At 55.0% G+C, this 13,649-nt stretch overlaps 1 protein-coding gene across 1 annotated transcript in view; it reads left to right on the forward strand.

The window, feature by feature from the left end:
* Window positions 1–13,649, forward strand: part of Ttbk1 (tau tubulin kinase 1) — a 41,811-nt gene that overhangs the window by 24,678 nt on the left and 3,484 nt on the right. Inside the window, exon 13 of the mRNA XM_052193362.1 lies at window positions 11,865–13,411. Within this exon, the coding sequence (XP_052049322.1) occupies window positions 11,865–13,411 (1,547 nt within the window). The remainder of the gene's footprint in view (window positions 1–11,864; window positions 13,412–13,649) is intronic.

Here is a 13,649-nt window from a genome sequence, read left to right on the forward strand (position 1 = left end):
CCCAATTCCAGAGAACACCATTTACATAGACCCGACCCTGGTATGACCAGCACCTCCTGAAGTTAAACGGTGCTGTATCTCTGTGTGTGTGTGTGTGTGTGTTAGTGTGAACACTTGCGTGTGCATGTGCAAGTGCGTGTGCATGTGTGTGAGTGCGTGCGTGCGTTTGTGTGTGTGTGTGTGTGTGCATGCGTGTGCAGGTACATGTGTGTCTGAGCTGTCCTTGGGAGTTTCCTGGTCTTGCTGTGCTCTCCCTCTTATTCATTTCCCCCTCTGACCTTTGTTGGCTCATCAACTGCCCCAAACATCCCTGATTTCAGTGGAGATCTTAGGGCCCTGGACCAGCATGGGGATGCTTACACCTAGTGGGCTGTGCCCAGGAGCCAAGCTCTGCACAGGGCCAGCATTGGGATGTGGCCCAGCAGTTCTGCAAGTCAGTTCCTACACTCACCGCTTACTTCTCTAAAACTTTTTGTCCTTTTTTAACACCAATGCCTGGGCTAAGAGCATCTTCCCCATGTAGCAACCAAAGCCAGACCTGTGTTCTAACCGTATGCCCTTCTTAAGCCCGGCTTCTCTGTTCCGAAGGCCCTCAGTCCCAGGTCTCTCTTGACCTCTGGGCTGTTGTGGATGGCTCTGCACAGGCTGGAGGTGGGGGTGGGGGTTGTCCACCGAGTTCCTTGAGAAAAAACAGAAACACAAAGCACAAAGGCGAGGGGTGGGGACACTCAGCAGCCCCTCCCTGCTTCAGCACTGCCCCGCCCCACCCTCTGCCCTCCTCTGCTGTGCGAAAACAAGGCTTCTTCATCTATTCCATAAGTCGGCAGCACTGGGATTCCATGGAACCAAGCACTCTGCTATCTGGCTTTCCTTTCTGGAAAGTTCCACCACCTGACCTGAGCAGAGTCCCACCTGAGTGGCTAACGTTGTCCCCGAGCTATTCTGAGATCCCCAAGTGCCTTATGACTTATCAAAGATAATGGCACTGGCTTGAGCCTCAGTTTTAGCATTTTATACATATTGCTGTCTCTCAAGCTGTTAGGAATGGGGGAACTGCACCCCACCTCTCAGTCACAAAGGACAACCTCCCCCTCCCCGACCCCCGTGGGAAGATAGGACTTCTTTTAAAACATTCAAAATGGCTGGCTCTCCAGAAGGCATCCCTTTGGATTGGCCTCTGTGGTCTAGGAGTTTGTAAGCCATTAAGGGCAGTGGGTGGTCATCTTGACCGACTTGTCTTTGGGGAGGGGCCATGATAACTTTTGCAAACTGCTCCAGTTGCCATCACAATCATGTGGAACTGGGTGGGGCTCTGCACGGCTCAGGGCGGAGTCTCTGATTCCCTGGTGCGGCTGGGCTGTCCAAGAGCATGCCCTGCCCGCAGACCCGTTTTCTTTGTAGTTTCCTAGAGAGCAGACTGAAGTGTGTGGAGAAGTGAGTGTCTCTGTCTGGGGGGAGAAGCACATGGCTTCTTCAGAGACAGCTTTGCCGGTAGGCAGTGCTCCTGGCCAGGCCTGAAGCACGGTACCTTCAAACTTGGCACACACTTGCGCTGCACACAAGGGTGTCTTCAGGTATCCTGTAATCTCCCCATTGGCAAACAACACTTCTACCTGTGAGGCAGGCCACTTGACAGAATTAACTCACTTGACCCCCACACTGACTAACCTGTGAGAGATCCCAATGCTACTGCGTTTGATGGATGAATCAGATATTCCTTTACAAGAACATGAGTTGGTGGAAAAGCTGCCGGTGCTGAGTAACTGTGGTCTCCTCCCACAGGAGTTGTTAAATGTTTCTGTCTGGGCGTGGTTTTTCTGCTAGTCCCCTTTTGGAAGAGGAGGGCAGTCTCTGGACCCTCATTTTCCTCCTTCTCAGTCCCTCCTTGTCAGGGACTGCAGCCAGATAATCAGCACCTGGAGACCTGGGTCTGCTAGATGGGCTGGACTGTGACCACCCCTTGGTCTCACATGGCCTGAGTAGAGTATGGCAGCACTGGAGCTGGAGAGGCCTCACCAGGACACCTCAGATGGCAGGTGCTTGGAATCCTGACCTCGGCCCCTCTGGAGGCTCCTAGGGGTCAGGCTCACAGATAGCAGAGATCACTTGCTGAGCACCGATGGGGGACTTTGTGAGGGTGTCACCAACTCACACAAAGAGACCAAACAGAGATAGTAAATTTCCTGTTAGGGAAACCCCACTCCAATCACTCTCTAAAACCAGTCCTTGCTACAATCTTTCTTTCTTTTTCTTTCTTTCTTTTTCTTTCTTTCTTTTTCTTTCTTTCTTTCTTTCTTTCTTTCTTTCTTTCTTTCTTTCTTTCTTTCTTTCTTTCTTTCTTTCTTTCTTTCTTTTTTTTTTTTTGTGAGCTCTCCAAATTGTTAATTGTTGGTCACACACACATACATACACACATGGCAGTTTCTGGGAAGAGCTGGTGACCTAACCCTGAGGCTCACTACATCACCTGTCCAGGCTCAAAGCAAGGCCATTCTTCAGCAGGCACGCCACCAGGCAGCAACTTAGGATGCCAGCTGTTAGTGAGGCATGGTGGTGGTGGTGATGGTGATGGTGGTGGTGGTGATGGTGGTGGTGGTGATGGTGGTGGTGGTGGTGATGGTGATGGTGGTGATGGTGATGGTGATGATGGTGGTGGTGATGATGGTGGTGGTGGTGATGGTGGTGGTGATGATGGTGGTGGTGGTGGTGTTGATGATGGTGATGATGGTGGTGGTGGTGTGTGTATGTGTGTTTGTGTGAATGTGTGTTAGTATGCATGTTGCTGTGGTGAGTATGTGGAGCTATTGGAGTTTTTCCTTGTGTGTGGACTAGGGCTGCCTAATAGGGCCAGTATTTTCTTAGACGGAGAGGGATGTGTCCTGAGGATTCTAGATCGGTGGAAAATGCTGTTTTAAATTCTTCATAATTAATATGCATCCCATATACTCAAGGCAGCTTGGGTCATAGCAATAACTGCTCAGAATTCATCCCAACCACTAACCCTGAGCCAAGTAATCTCTCTCTGAATTTCTAGTTTGAGGGAAAACAGCCCTTCCCAGTGGATTGTGGGCGGCACCTCTGGGCCAGGCAGGTCCTGGCTCCCGCCTTCCTACCTCTGTCTTCTGCCCTGCCCTGGTCTCCTTTTCTGGGGCAGGGCGGTGCTGTCTGTTCAGGCAGTGGTTGGGGGAGCCTGGGCCACTGTGGAGGCTGGCAGGAGCTGTGTTGGTGTTGTAATGGGTGGTTTGGGGAAGGCACCGTGCTTGAGGAGGATGTGGTTCCCACTGGAGGTCGGGGTGCCCTCTTCGGCTGGGGACACAGATGATGTGTTCGCTGCTGTCCTTGAGTTGATGTGACAATTAGGGGAAGTCTAGACATCTAAGGGTCTGTAACATTTGCTGTACCCCAGTCTCCACTTAGATACGGACACTCTTAACCAGAGAGGCAGAAGCCGTGCCCACCCCATAGCGTCTGACTTTTAAGGACTCCTTCTCCCTAAGGGAGAGGCCCCCACGCTGAGGAGCATCTCCCTCAGATAACCCCACACATCCTCCGTGGACTTCCCAGCCTGGGAGGCCCCTGAGCCCACGCAAAAAGAGGTGGGGAAGGAACTGTGAACCCTTCCTTAGCTCTCTCCTTCCCCTGGGGTTTCCCATCACTAACCACTTGCCCTCGGATCCTGCACAGGCTGTGGGTTGGGGCACTGACTACCCACGCACACGCACGCGCACACCCCGCAGCCTCGCGCACATTTCATCCACTCTCCGGACCGCAAACCCAAACTTAGCAGCCCAAACCCAGAGCGCGCTCGAGATCCTGTCGCAGGTTTCTAACTGTTAGGGACCCCTGTTGCCCACTCCAGCCCTGTCCCCGCCCCAGGGCCCGTCCTCCCACTACCCCACCCCTGCAGCCATCACACCACGAATGTACGTTCGGTCTTTTTAACCGGCTGCTACTTGGCGTGCCCCTGGTACCGCCGGCCTCGGAGTCCTGGCCCCGCCCCGCCCCGCCCCACCCCGCGCCCGCTGAGCCGAGACCCCAGCCCTGGTCCCCGCCCCGCCAAGCTGCCTGCTGCTAAAGTTGTTCTTTTGGGTTAGAGCCCCCGCCGCCCGCCTTCGCGCTCGGTTGAGTTTGTTTTTCCCTTCTGCCGGCTCGCGGCCGCTGGGTGCCTGACCTGGAGGCAAGGTGGGGACCAGAGGGGGACTCGCCCCTCAGTGCTTCCAGGGTTAGGGTGCAGACCAGGGGCGGGGGGACGTGGGAGGAGCTGGCTCCAAGAGCCCGACCCCCCCCCCCCATCCCGGTTACCTCACCGCCCATAGGGCTGCCCCCACCCTTGGCCTTGCAGTTGGATGCCAAAGAGCCCAGAGTTGAGGGAGAGCCAAACTTTGAGCCTAGGTCTCTCAGAGCTACCCAACCCCACTCCCTTTTGCCCGTGCTCCGATCCGCGTCCCTTGTCCCATCCCATCCGCCACTAAGGGCCCTGGGGGGCTCCTCAAACATGCCCCCACTTCCGACTCTTCCCTACCCCCATCCCCGAAAATAAAACTCAGGGACCAACATCTGCTTCCTTTGCTCTTGCTCCGTCGACCCCTCCCCCCAGGTGGAGGGGCTTCCGTGGGGGAAGGGGCGGGTTCCAGGGCCCCTTGAGTTGACAGTATTGCCGCAGAGAGGGGCTGGCCCCTGCCCCCTAAAAGGTGGGACTGGTGGTGTGGGGAAACTCAGCCCCAGGACCGAATTGAGCCCCCTCCCTACAGAAACTCCCCCCCACCCCACCCCATGGGACGGTGGAATGGGAGGGTGGTTGGCAAGAAGACCCTCCCGGAGGTCTCCAGTCCCAGCCAGCTTATTCCTGAGTGTCCCTCCCCCCAATCCCAAGTCTTTCCTCAACCCCCTTTTGTATTGCAATAATACTGTATAATACGCTTGCACTATTTCCTTACCCCGGCCAGCTTACGCATGCACGAGAAACTCAAAACCACACACACATGAAGACGGGACGCTTTTCTTTTCTTTTCCTTCTTTTTCTTTCCTTTTTTCCCCTTTTTCTCTTTTATTATTTGTTTGTTTGTTTGTTTTGTTTTGTTTTGTTTCATCCCCACCCCACCCCGTTTTCTTCCTATTTCTCTCCGGGCTGCGTCCTCCTTAGTGTACATAGTGGCGTCAGGGCCCCGGACCGGACCCGGGGAGAGAAGCACGCACTGAGCCCCACCCCACCCCAGACTGCGAGTACTGTACAAATCCAACACTTGAAACCGACACGCACACGCGCGGCGCCGCCACAGGGGTGGGACACGGACACGCACCCACACGCACACGGCCGTGCATTGGCGGGGGTGGGGGCGCCCCGCCGTCAGGCGTCGCTGTGCAAGGGATCTTGTGCCTTTTTAAAGTCCCTGTGTGTTCATGCAGACAATCCGGAGCGCTTGTGCACTACCAAATCCTGATTAAAGACGCCTTCCAGGAATCTGTGCCTTGGCCTGCTTTCTTCACCGCCCTACCCTGGTCCCGGATGACCTCAGCTCCCGGGGGTGGGGGTGGGGGCATGGGGGGTGCTGGGCAGAGGGCAAGGGGCTGGGACTGCAGCTGACTGAGGAGCTGGAGCGCTGACCAGCTGGACTGGAACTCTCCTCCCTCCCGCTGTTGGGTCTTCTTTCATGGGGGAAGGTGATTGATGTGTGGACTCTGATCTCTGAGATCCAACTCCGTTGCGAGTGGACAGAGAGGAATGCAGTAAAGTAGAGGTTAGGCTGTGGTGTGAGGTCGGAAGGCCCCGCGTGGGACCTGCGCTGCCACTGGCCTTGCTGCTCCACTGCCTGAGGGAGGAAGCAGGTGGCCCGTGAAGGGATAGCCAGAGCAGACTGAGCTCAGGGTATGAAGGCCCTGAAAGGGCTGGGACCTTAAGGTGACACCGACAGAAGCAGGCTGAGCAGGCTGGAGACTGCCCCTCTGTATCATGACCCTCTTTAGTCAGTCCCTCACCCTGGCTGGGCAAAAGGCAGGAGCTACAATACGGGCGACTCAGGAATGGACTTGGGGCAGGTCCTTGTTAGTGGACGAAGTCCCTCCAGCTGCTGAAGAGGAAGCCATTTTTTCCATAGGGCCAAGACCAATAGACAGACATAGTTGCTAGTTCCCTGGGGGTGGGGTGGGGGAGCCCCTCCCCAACATACTTGTTAGCTCTGCGGGGGTGGGGGTGGGGGTGCGGCCTAGGACAGATGAAGGGGGCATGTGTGGGGAGGGAGACATTGCAGTCCGGGAAATGAATCCAATGTGTGAGGTCTGGGTAGACTGCTTGGCAGCATGTTCCGACCTTCCTCTTTCCTCGAGAGAGTATCCACTTTGTAGGCAGGGGCCGGGGATTTCTCCTTCGGGTGACAGTGGTGGTGTAACGGGGGATGGGGGTGGTCTCTTGGTTGGACAGAAACCCTCTGAGGGAGAGCCGGGAGACTGACAGGGGAATAAGGCAGATGAGGAGGACAAACTACCAGGGGCCCCTTGGTCCCCAAGACCTCTCCTCTCAGGCCTAGCATGGCTGCAGGGCTGGGGGCCACGGTGAGGAGCAGGCTGAGAACAGAGGAAGGACTGGGAGGGCACTAGGCCGTCCTGATAGGCACAGATTCCTCCCCTGGTCAGTGTGGGCAGTGCCAGCTAACCGTTCACTCTTGTCACCCATGCCATCCCATTCCCCATAACCTTGGGACTTTGAGCTGGGGTGCGGTTCCAGGTGCTAGGTTTGGCGGAGGACCAGGCCAGAGTGTCACCTCCTGCTCCCTGTGTGGGCACTGGGGTGAGGTAGATGGCCAGCATCATTGTCACAAGTACTCCCTGAGAGGACTCCCCTGTGAGCAGCAAGGGGAGCCCCCGGGCTGGGCCGGTCGTCTCCCTCTGCAGCAGGTGGGTAGGGTGCTGAGGGTTTGAAGCTCAGAGGGACTCAGGCCTCTCGGGTCCGTGGGCTTTTGCTCTCTCTGAGCGCCTCAGCTTGGCCTGCCTTGTCCCCTCAGGTCATAAAGCGGCTCAGACCAGCATCTGTCTGCTGAGCTTCCAAATAAAGGAGGTGGGGTTTTGTTTGCTTTGTTATTTTTTGAAACAGTTTCGCTCTGAAAGTTACTGTGTAGACCAGGCTGGCCTTTCCCTAACAGAGCCCCTTGGCCTCTGGCTCCTGAGTGCTGCGGTTACAGCAACCAGGGAACTTCAAACTAAGTGGGCTTTCTCAGCTGCGTCACCCGCAGACTGAGGGGCAGGAACTGAGGGGCAGGAACTCGAGCTGGACTTTTATAAAACATTCCGGTGAGTCGTGCCAAGGCAGGCTCGGGAGCCTGAACCAACAAGTGAAACTCACCGAGGTCACTGCCCTGGGGAAAGGTGTGCCCTCCTCCAGGTCAGCCACGGTTCACTAGCACTTCGTACAGCTGGGATGGGGGCTGGTCACTCTGCTGTGTCTCCCAGTGTCCCTCGGGCTTCCAGGACCAAGCACACAGACTGTGTCCTGGAGACACCATCAGACTGGAGACTGGAGACACCATCTCCAGATGGAAGGTTTTGTTTGTGGTTCCCAGCTGGTGGAAGGGTTGGTCTCAGCCTCTGCATGGGCTTCTAGGCAGAGATCCAGGACTTGGTGGGTGTGGGCAAAGGAGAAGCCAGTTGAGCGGGGCTGAGGTGGGTCCAGGGGCCGTGCTGAGTGGGCATTTCTGGGGCTGCATGTGGAGCATGGGCAAAGCCCTCAAGTGTCCGCCTGTCTTTGGTGCAGTCGCCCCAAAATCGTCCCCATTGCCACTCAAAGCCACCTTTCCCACTTGGCCAGCTGTTTTCTGTGGCTGTAACACAGGCAAGGCACACCAAGGTGGTCCAGCACACAGTCAGTAACTTAATGTTTGCTGAATGAATGGTTGAGGAAAGAGCAAAAACACAGAATCAAAAAAAAAAAAAAGAAAGAAAGAAAAGAAAAGAAATGGCTACCAGGGACATCAGATGTAGAGTAGTGGGGACCAGAGGTCAGCCCAGCATCTTCTGTTACTCTCCACCTTCTTTTTTTCTTTTTATTAGATATTTGCTTTATTTATATTTCAAATGGCATCCTCTTTCCGAGTCACCCCTCCGAAAATACCCTGTCCCTTCCCCCCTCCTCCTGCTCTCCCCCTCCACCCCAAGTTTCCTGACTTTCGTTCCCCTATTCTGGGGAATTGAGCCTTCACAGGACCAATGGCCTCTCCTCTCACTAATGTCTGAAAAGGCCATCCTCTGCTACATATGTAGCTAGAGCCCTCCATGTGTACCCTTTGGTTGGTGGTTTAGTCCCTGGGAGCTCTGCGGGTACTGGTTGGTTCATATTGTTGTTCCTCCTATGGGGCTGCAAACCTCTTCAGCTCCTTGGGTCCTTTCTCTAGCGCCTCCATTGGGGACCCTCTGCTCAGTCCATTGGTTGGCTGTGTTTTGATCCACTTTCCAATAAGGACCAGAGTACCCACACTTTGGTCTTCCTTCTTCTTGAGTTTCACATCCACCTTACTTTTCAAATAAAGAAAAAACTGATTGGTTTGTTTTTGAGTGTGTTTGCCTGTATATATGTGTCTGTGTTTCACACGTGTGGTCAGAAGCGAGCATCAGAGTTCCCTGGGATGTGAGTTATGGGTGGCTAATGGTTGGGAGCCACCCATGAGAGCTGAGACAAACCTGGGTCCTCTGCTGAACCAGCTCGCCACACCGCCACACCCTCCACCTTATTTTTGAGACAGGGTCTAGAGTTCATCAACTGGTTTGACCGGTTGGCCAGCAAGCCAGGGAAATTTCCCTGTGTCAGCCCCCCAGATGCGTGCCCCGCTACCTGCTGTCTTTTTATTTGGGTGCTAGTGAGCTGGACCCCAAGGTCCTTTTCCAGAACATTCATTCCCACTGAAATCAGCGGCCATGCCCTTCTACCGCTGCCTTTCTTCTGTCTTCCTGAGACAGTCTTACTATAGAGCCCTGGCCGTCCTTGAATTCAGTTTAGCCCAGACTGATGGAACAGCCGCAGCCATGTTCCTGCCTTTGTCTCCTTGCTGGCAGGGTTACAGGCTCCTACCAGCACCTCGGCTTTAGGCTCTCCTACCTGCCATTACTCCCCTTCCCACACTGAGTCTCTCTCAGTGGGAGATGGGAGATGTTGCAGACCTGAAGTCACCAGTTTGACAGATGCTCAGCCTTGGAGATTCCGGTCTCACTCTCTACCAGCCTCAGAGCCGTGCGCACTAAAGCTCCTGGCTGGGCGCTTACCTCCTTTGCTTATTCCAAAAGGTATCCAGGCTCCGCTGAGGTTGGAAGAGGCAGTGATCTCCAAAGCAGTGAGCAGAGCAGAGGGGGCAGGAATACTCTGAGCCCTCTCCAGACCCATTGCTTATGTGATCTCCTTTTATGATTAGGACCTTCATGGAGTGGGCATTAGGTCCAGTTGTTCTAATGTAGAGATACCTCGCTCCACTCAAATAAATGCATGTCTGCCTTATTAAATTCCTGACACGTAGATTTGTGTATAGGCAGTCCGGAGAGCAACCTCAGTCATCATTACTGAACTTTGGTTTTGTTGTGGTGGTGGTTTGTTTGTTTTGCATGACAGGGTTTCTCTGTGTAGCCCTGTCTGTCCTGGAACTCACTCTGTAGACCAGGCTGGCCTTGAACTCACATAGCTCTGCCTGCCTCTGCCTCCCGAGTGCTGGGATTAAAGCAGAGCGCCAGGCTCTGTTCTGTTCCTTTAAACAGAGTTTCTCACTGGGACCTGGGGCTTGCAGGTCAGGCTAGGCTGGTTGACCAGTTAGCTCCAGAAACCTGCCTGTCTCTACCTCTCCAGTGTGGGGGATTACAAGCACATGTCACACATCAGGCTGGAACTCAGGTGACGAACACCCTCCCAACTAAGCCACCCCCCAAGTCCCTGCTCATGAAAAAGAACAATTGAAATATAATTACATTATTTCCCCCTTCTTTTCCCTCCCATCAGTTTCTCCTACCCACCTTCACTGAAGTTGATGGCCTATATTCTTTGATTATTATTATTTTATACACACAAATACACATATACACACAAATATATAAACACAGCCTGCTGAGTTCATTTAACATTGTATGTTTATGATTTCAGAGCTGACTGCTTTGTATTAGATAGGCAATTGGGGACTGATACCCCGAAAGACTAAGTCTCCCTCTCTTAGCAGTTCTTAGTTGTTTGTAGTTCTTTGTTTAGGGGTCTATCCCCATGACCTGCTCTTTTTAAAAAACAGTCTTATATAACCCAGGCTGGCCTCAGATTTACTCTGTAGCCAAGGCTGACATTGAATTCCTGACCTTTGTAACTGTTTCCCAAGAACTAGTGTTACCAGTATGTGTTACCACAGGTAGTCAAGGACCTCTTGAATGAATGAATAGATGAATGGATGGATGGATGAAAACAACCCTCTATCCACTTCTTTTACAAAAGAAGGAGGGAGGGAGGGAAAGAGAGAGAGAGAGAGAGAGAGCGCGCTCCAGATAAACATATAGAAGTAGAAGGATCTGGTAAACAGGTAGAAAGGGAAGATGGTGAAGTCTGCCTAGTAAGTGTACAGGAAGGCTTCGCAGAAGAAATGTTGAAAGCCAACAGGGATGTTTCATGCAAATAGAGAGGGTAATGGTCCAGGTGTGAGGTGCATGACACACTCTGGTGAGGTGAGGTAGGGAGGGAGAGGGCGGGAAGCGGTAGGGGTAAGAGATTGTTGAAGTGTCAAGCCAAGGATGGGCTCTATGTCGTGTTCACTGTGACGACCACTGCAGAGAGACAGGATGGCATCTGAACTTCTGGAAGTTTAGTCAGGCAGTATAAGCAGGATGGCTCGCAGGGCCAGGACTGAGACAGCAGGCTGGGGGCTGGTAGAGTAAAGTCACGGAGCCGCGGGAGAGCAGACACTGTGATGGTGACATAGGACTGTGCTGCTGGAGGTGACACAATTATTTCCACGTTGGGCTTCTGATCTGGATGGACTATATCATGTTGATTTAGAAAGGCAGAGGCCCAAAGCCTAAGAAAGTGCCAGACACTGAGCCCCGCCCCTCACCATGGGACAAACCCATCGGCCTGATGGAGTGTTGAGGATGTCTGTAGAGTGGATTGAGGCACAGAGAATGGACCAAGATGTGTAGAAGACAGCTGGTTCTGCCTCAGGCCTTTCTAGTCTAGAAGAGTGGAGACAGAGAGGCTGGAGCAGAGTCTCACAGCAGGAACAGGTTCAGCCCATGATGCGACAGCCAAGGGTACCACACACAGCTTCAAAGGGGAAAACTTAATGGAGTTCCTCAGAGAGCGAGGGCTGGATAACCTTGGTGTCACTGACAGGCCAGGTGAGGACAGGAGAGAAGAAGGCTGGTGCTCCCCTGGCTCAGCTAGTGCTCTAGGGTACGAGGACACCCCTAACAGGCTCCTGTGGTTCTGGGCAGCAGCTACAGAGGCCCTGCACCCAGCTAGAGGGATTAAAGCAGGCTAGCAACTGTGTGCGTACCCCTCCTGCCTGATCACCTACAAAAGAAGGGTTTTTGAAATTCTACTGCTGTCTGGTTCTTTGTTGTTACCAGTCATTCTCTGAGGTTGACTCTGTCTGGTGAGGGGAGGAGAGAGGGCAGGGAGACAGCAGAACCTAGGACCTAGGTCTGTCCTTAGGACCTCAAGGATTCCCTGAGCCTTCCTAGGTACCAGGGAACGTTCTAGGACCTGAGAGGGACGTGATACCACCGAAAGAGACCCGTGGTTTACCTTCTGACAGACGCCCCTGGGGAGGTGGGAGTCTCCTAGCTTAGGGTGAAGGTGGGGCCTCCTGGGGTCCAGGAAGGTGGGTGACCTCAGCGGTCCCTGTGTGTGCCCCTTACAGGTGTTCTCTGTGGCGCCCCCGTTTGAGGTGAATGGCCTTCCACGAGCTGTGCCTCTGGGCTTGCCCTACCAGGACTTCAAGAGAGACCTCTCTGATTATCGAGAACGGGCGCGACTGCTCAACAGGGTCCGGAGGGCGGGCTTCTCGCACATGCTGCTCGCTGCCCCACAGGTCCCATTGGCTCCCCTTCAGCCTCAGGCCAATGGGAAAGAGGGAGAAGAGGAAGAGGAGGAGGAAGGGGAAGAGGAGGAAGAAGAAGAAGATGATGACGACGACGAGGAGGAAGAGGAGGAAGAGGAAGATGAAGATGAGGAGGAGGCAGGAGCTCTTGGGGAGGTGCTGGGGCCTCGAAGTGGCTCTAGCAGTGACGGTAGTGAGCGGAGCCAGGAGGGCGCGCCATCCACACTGCTGGCTGACGACCAGAAAGAGGCCAGGGGCCGGGCCTCCATGGCTGATGGGGACCTGGAGCCTGAGGAGGGCTCCAAAACGCTGGTGCTCGTCTCCCCTGGTGACATGAAGAAGTCACCGGTCACTGCCGAACTGGCCCCTGACCCCGATCTGGGCACCTTGGCTGCACTCACCCCTCAGCACGAGCGGCCTCAGCCCACTGGAAGCCAGCTGGATGTGTCCGAGCCGGGCACCCTGTCCTCCATCCTCAAGTCTGAACCTAAGCCCTTGGGACCCGGAGCAGGGATTGGGGTTGGGCTGGTGGCCCCTGGGGCTGGGGTCACAGCAGTGACCTCCCCCTTCACCAAAGTCGAAAGGACCTTTGTTCACATTGCAGAGAAATCCCACCTCAACGTCATGTCTTCTGGATGTCAGGCCTCCAGGCCAGAGGAATTGAGCGCTGGGGGCGAGCTGGGCCTGGAGATGCTCTCTGAGGGGGGCACTGCAGAGGAGGGGGCCCCCGCGCCTCTGGAGAATGGCATGGCGTTGGCAGGGCTGCATGGGACTGAGATGGAAAGTTGTGCCCTGTCTGGCCCACCCGGGGAAACACCCTCAGAAGTAGTCACAGACTCATTGCCCAATGGCCCGGCCCTTGCCGATGGACCTGCTCCAGCATCTCCACAAGAGCCAGTAACCAAGAAAGGGACCACCATCTTCCCCAGCCACCATGCAATGCCGGGATCTCGCCCCAGGAGTCGCATTCCTGTCTTGTTGTCTGAAGAGGATACAGGCTCAGAGCCTTCAGGCTCGCTGTCGGCCAAAGAGCGGTGGAGCAAGAGGACTCGGCCACAGCAGGACCTGGCACGGCTGGTGATGGAGAAGAGGCAGGGCCGGCTGCTGCTGCGGCTGGCCTCAGGAGCCTCCTCCTCCTCTAGCGAGGAGCAGCGGCGAGCCTCTGAGACGCTCTCAGGCACCGGCTCTGAGGAGGACACACCTGCCTCGGAGCCCACAACAGCCTTGCCTAGGAAGGCTGGGCGGGCAGCGACCACCAGGAGCCGGATTCCCCGTCCCATCAGTGTGTCCATGCCTGCAGAAGGCCAGCAGCTTCCTGGCAGATCCCACGGTGCGGCCTCGGCGACCGACTCGGCCATCACCAGCAGGTGAGAGACCCTTTGGCAGCACTGGTTGTGGGCAGAGTGGCCACAGGGCCTCTAGGGACTTCTCAGAGCCAATGTTAGGGGCTGTGACACACTCAGATACCTCTCTGGTCTATCATCGCCCAGTCGGGCACTGTGTCACTTGTGGTTCAACTGCCACCTCTGTCGCTGGGCTCGAGGGAACAAGAACAGCATGGTTAGAGGGGACATGGTGAGGTGCCCCCCCCCCGGAAAAGCTGAT

The sequence above is a fragment of the Apodemus sylvaticus genome, chromosome 9 (assembly GCF_947179515.1).
Source record: "Apodemus sylvaticus chromosome 9, mApoSyl1.1, whole genome shotgun sequence".
Classification (NCBI taxonomy): Eukaryota; Metazoa; Chordata; class Mammalia; order Rodentia; family Muridae; genus Apodemus; species Apodemus sylvaticus.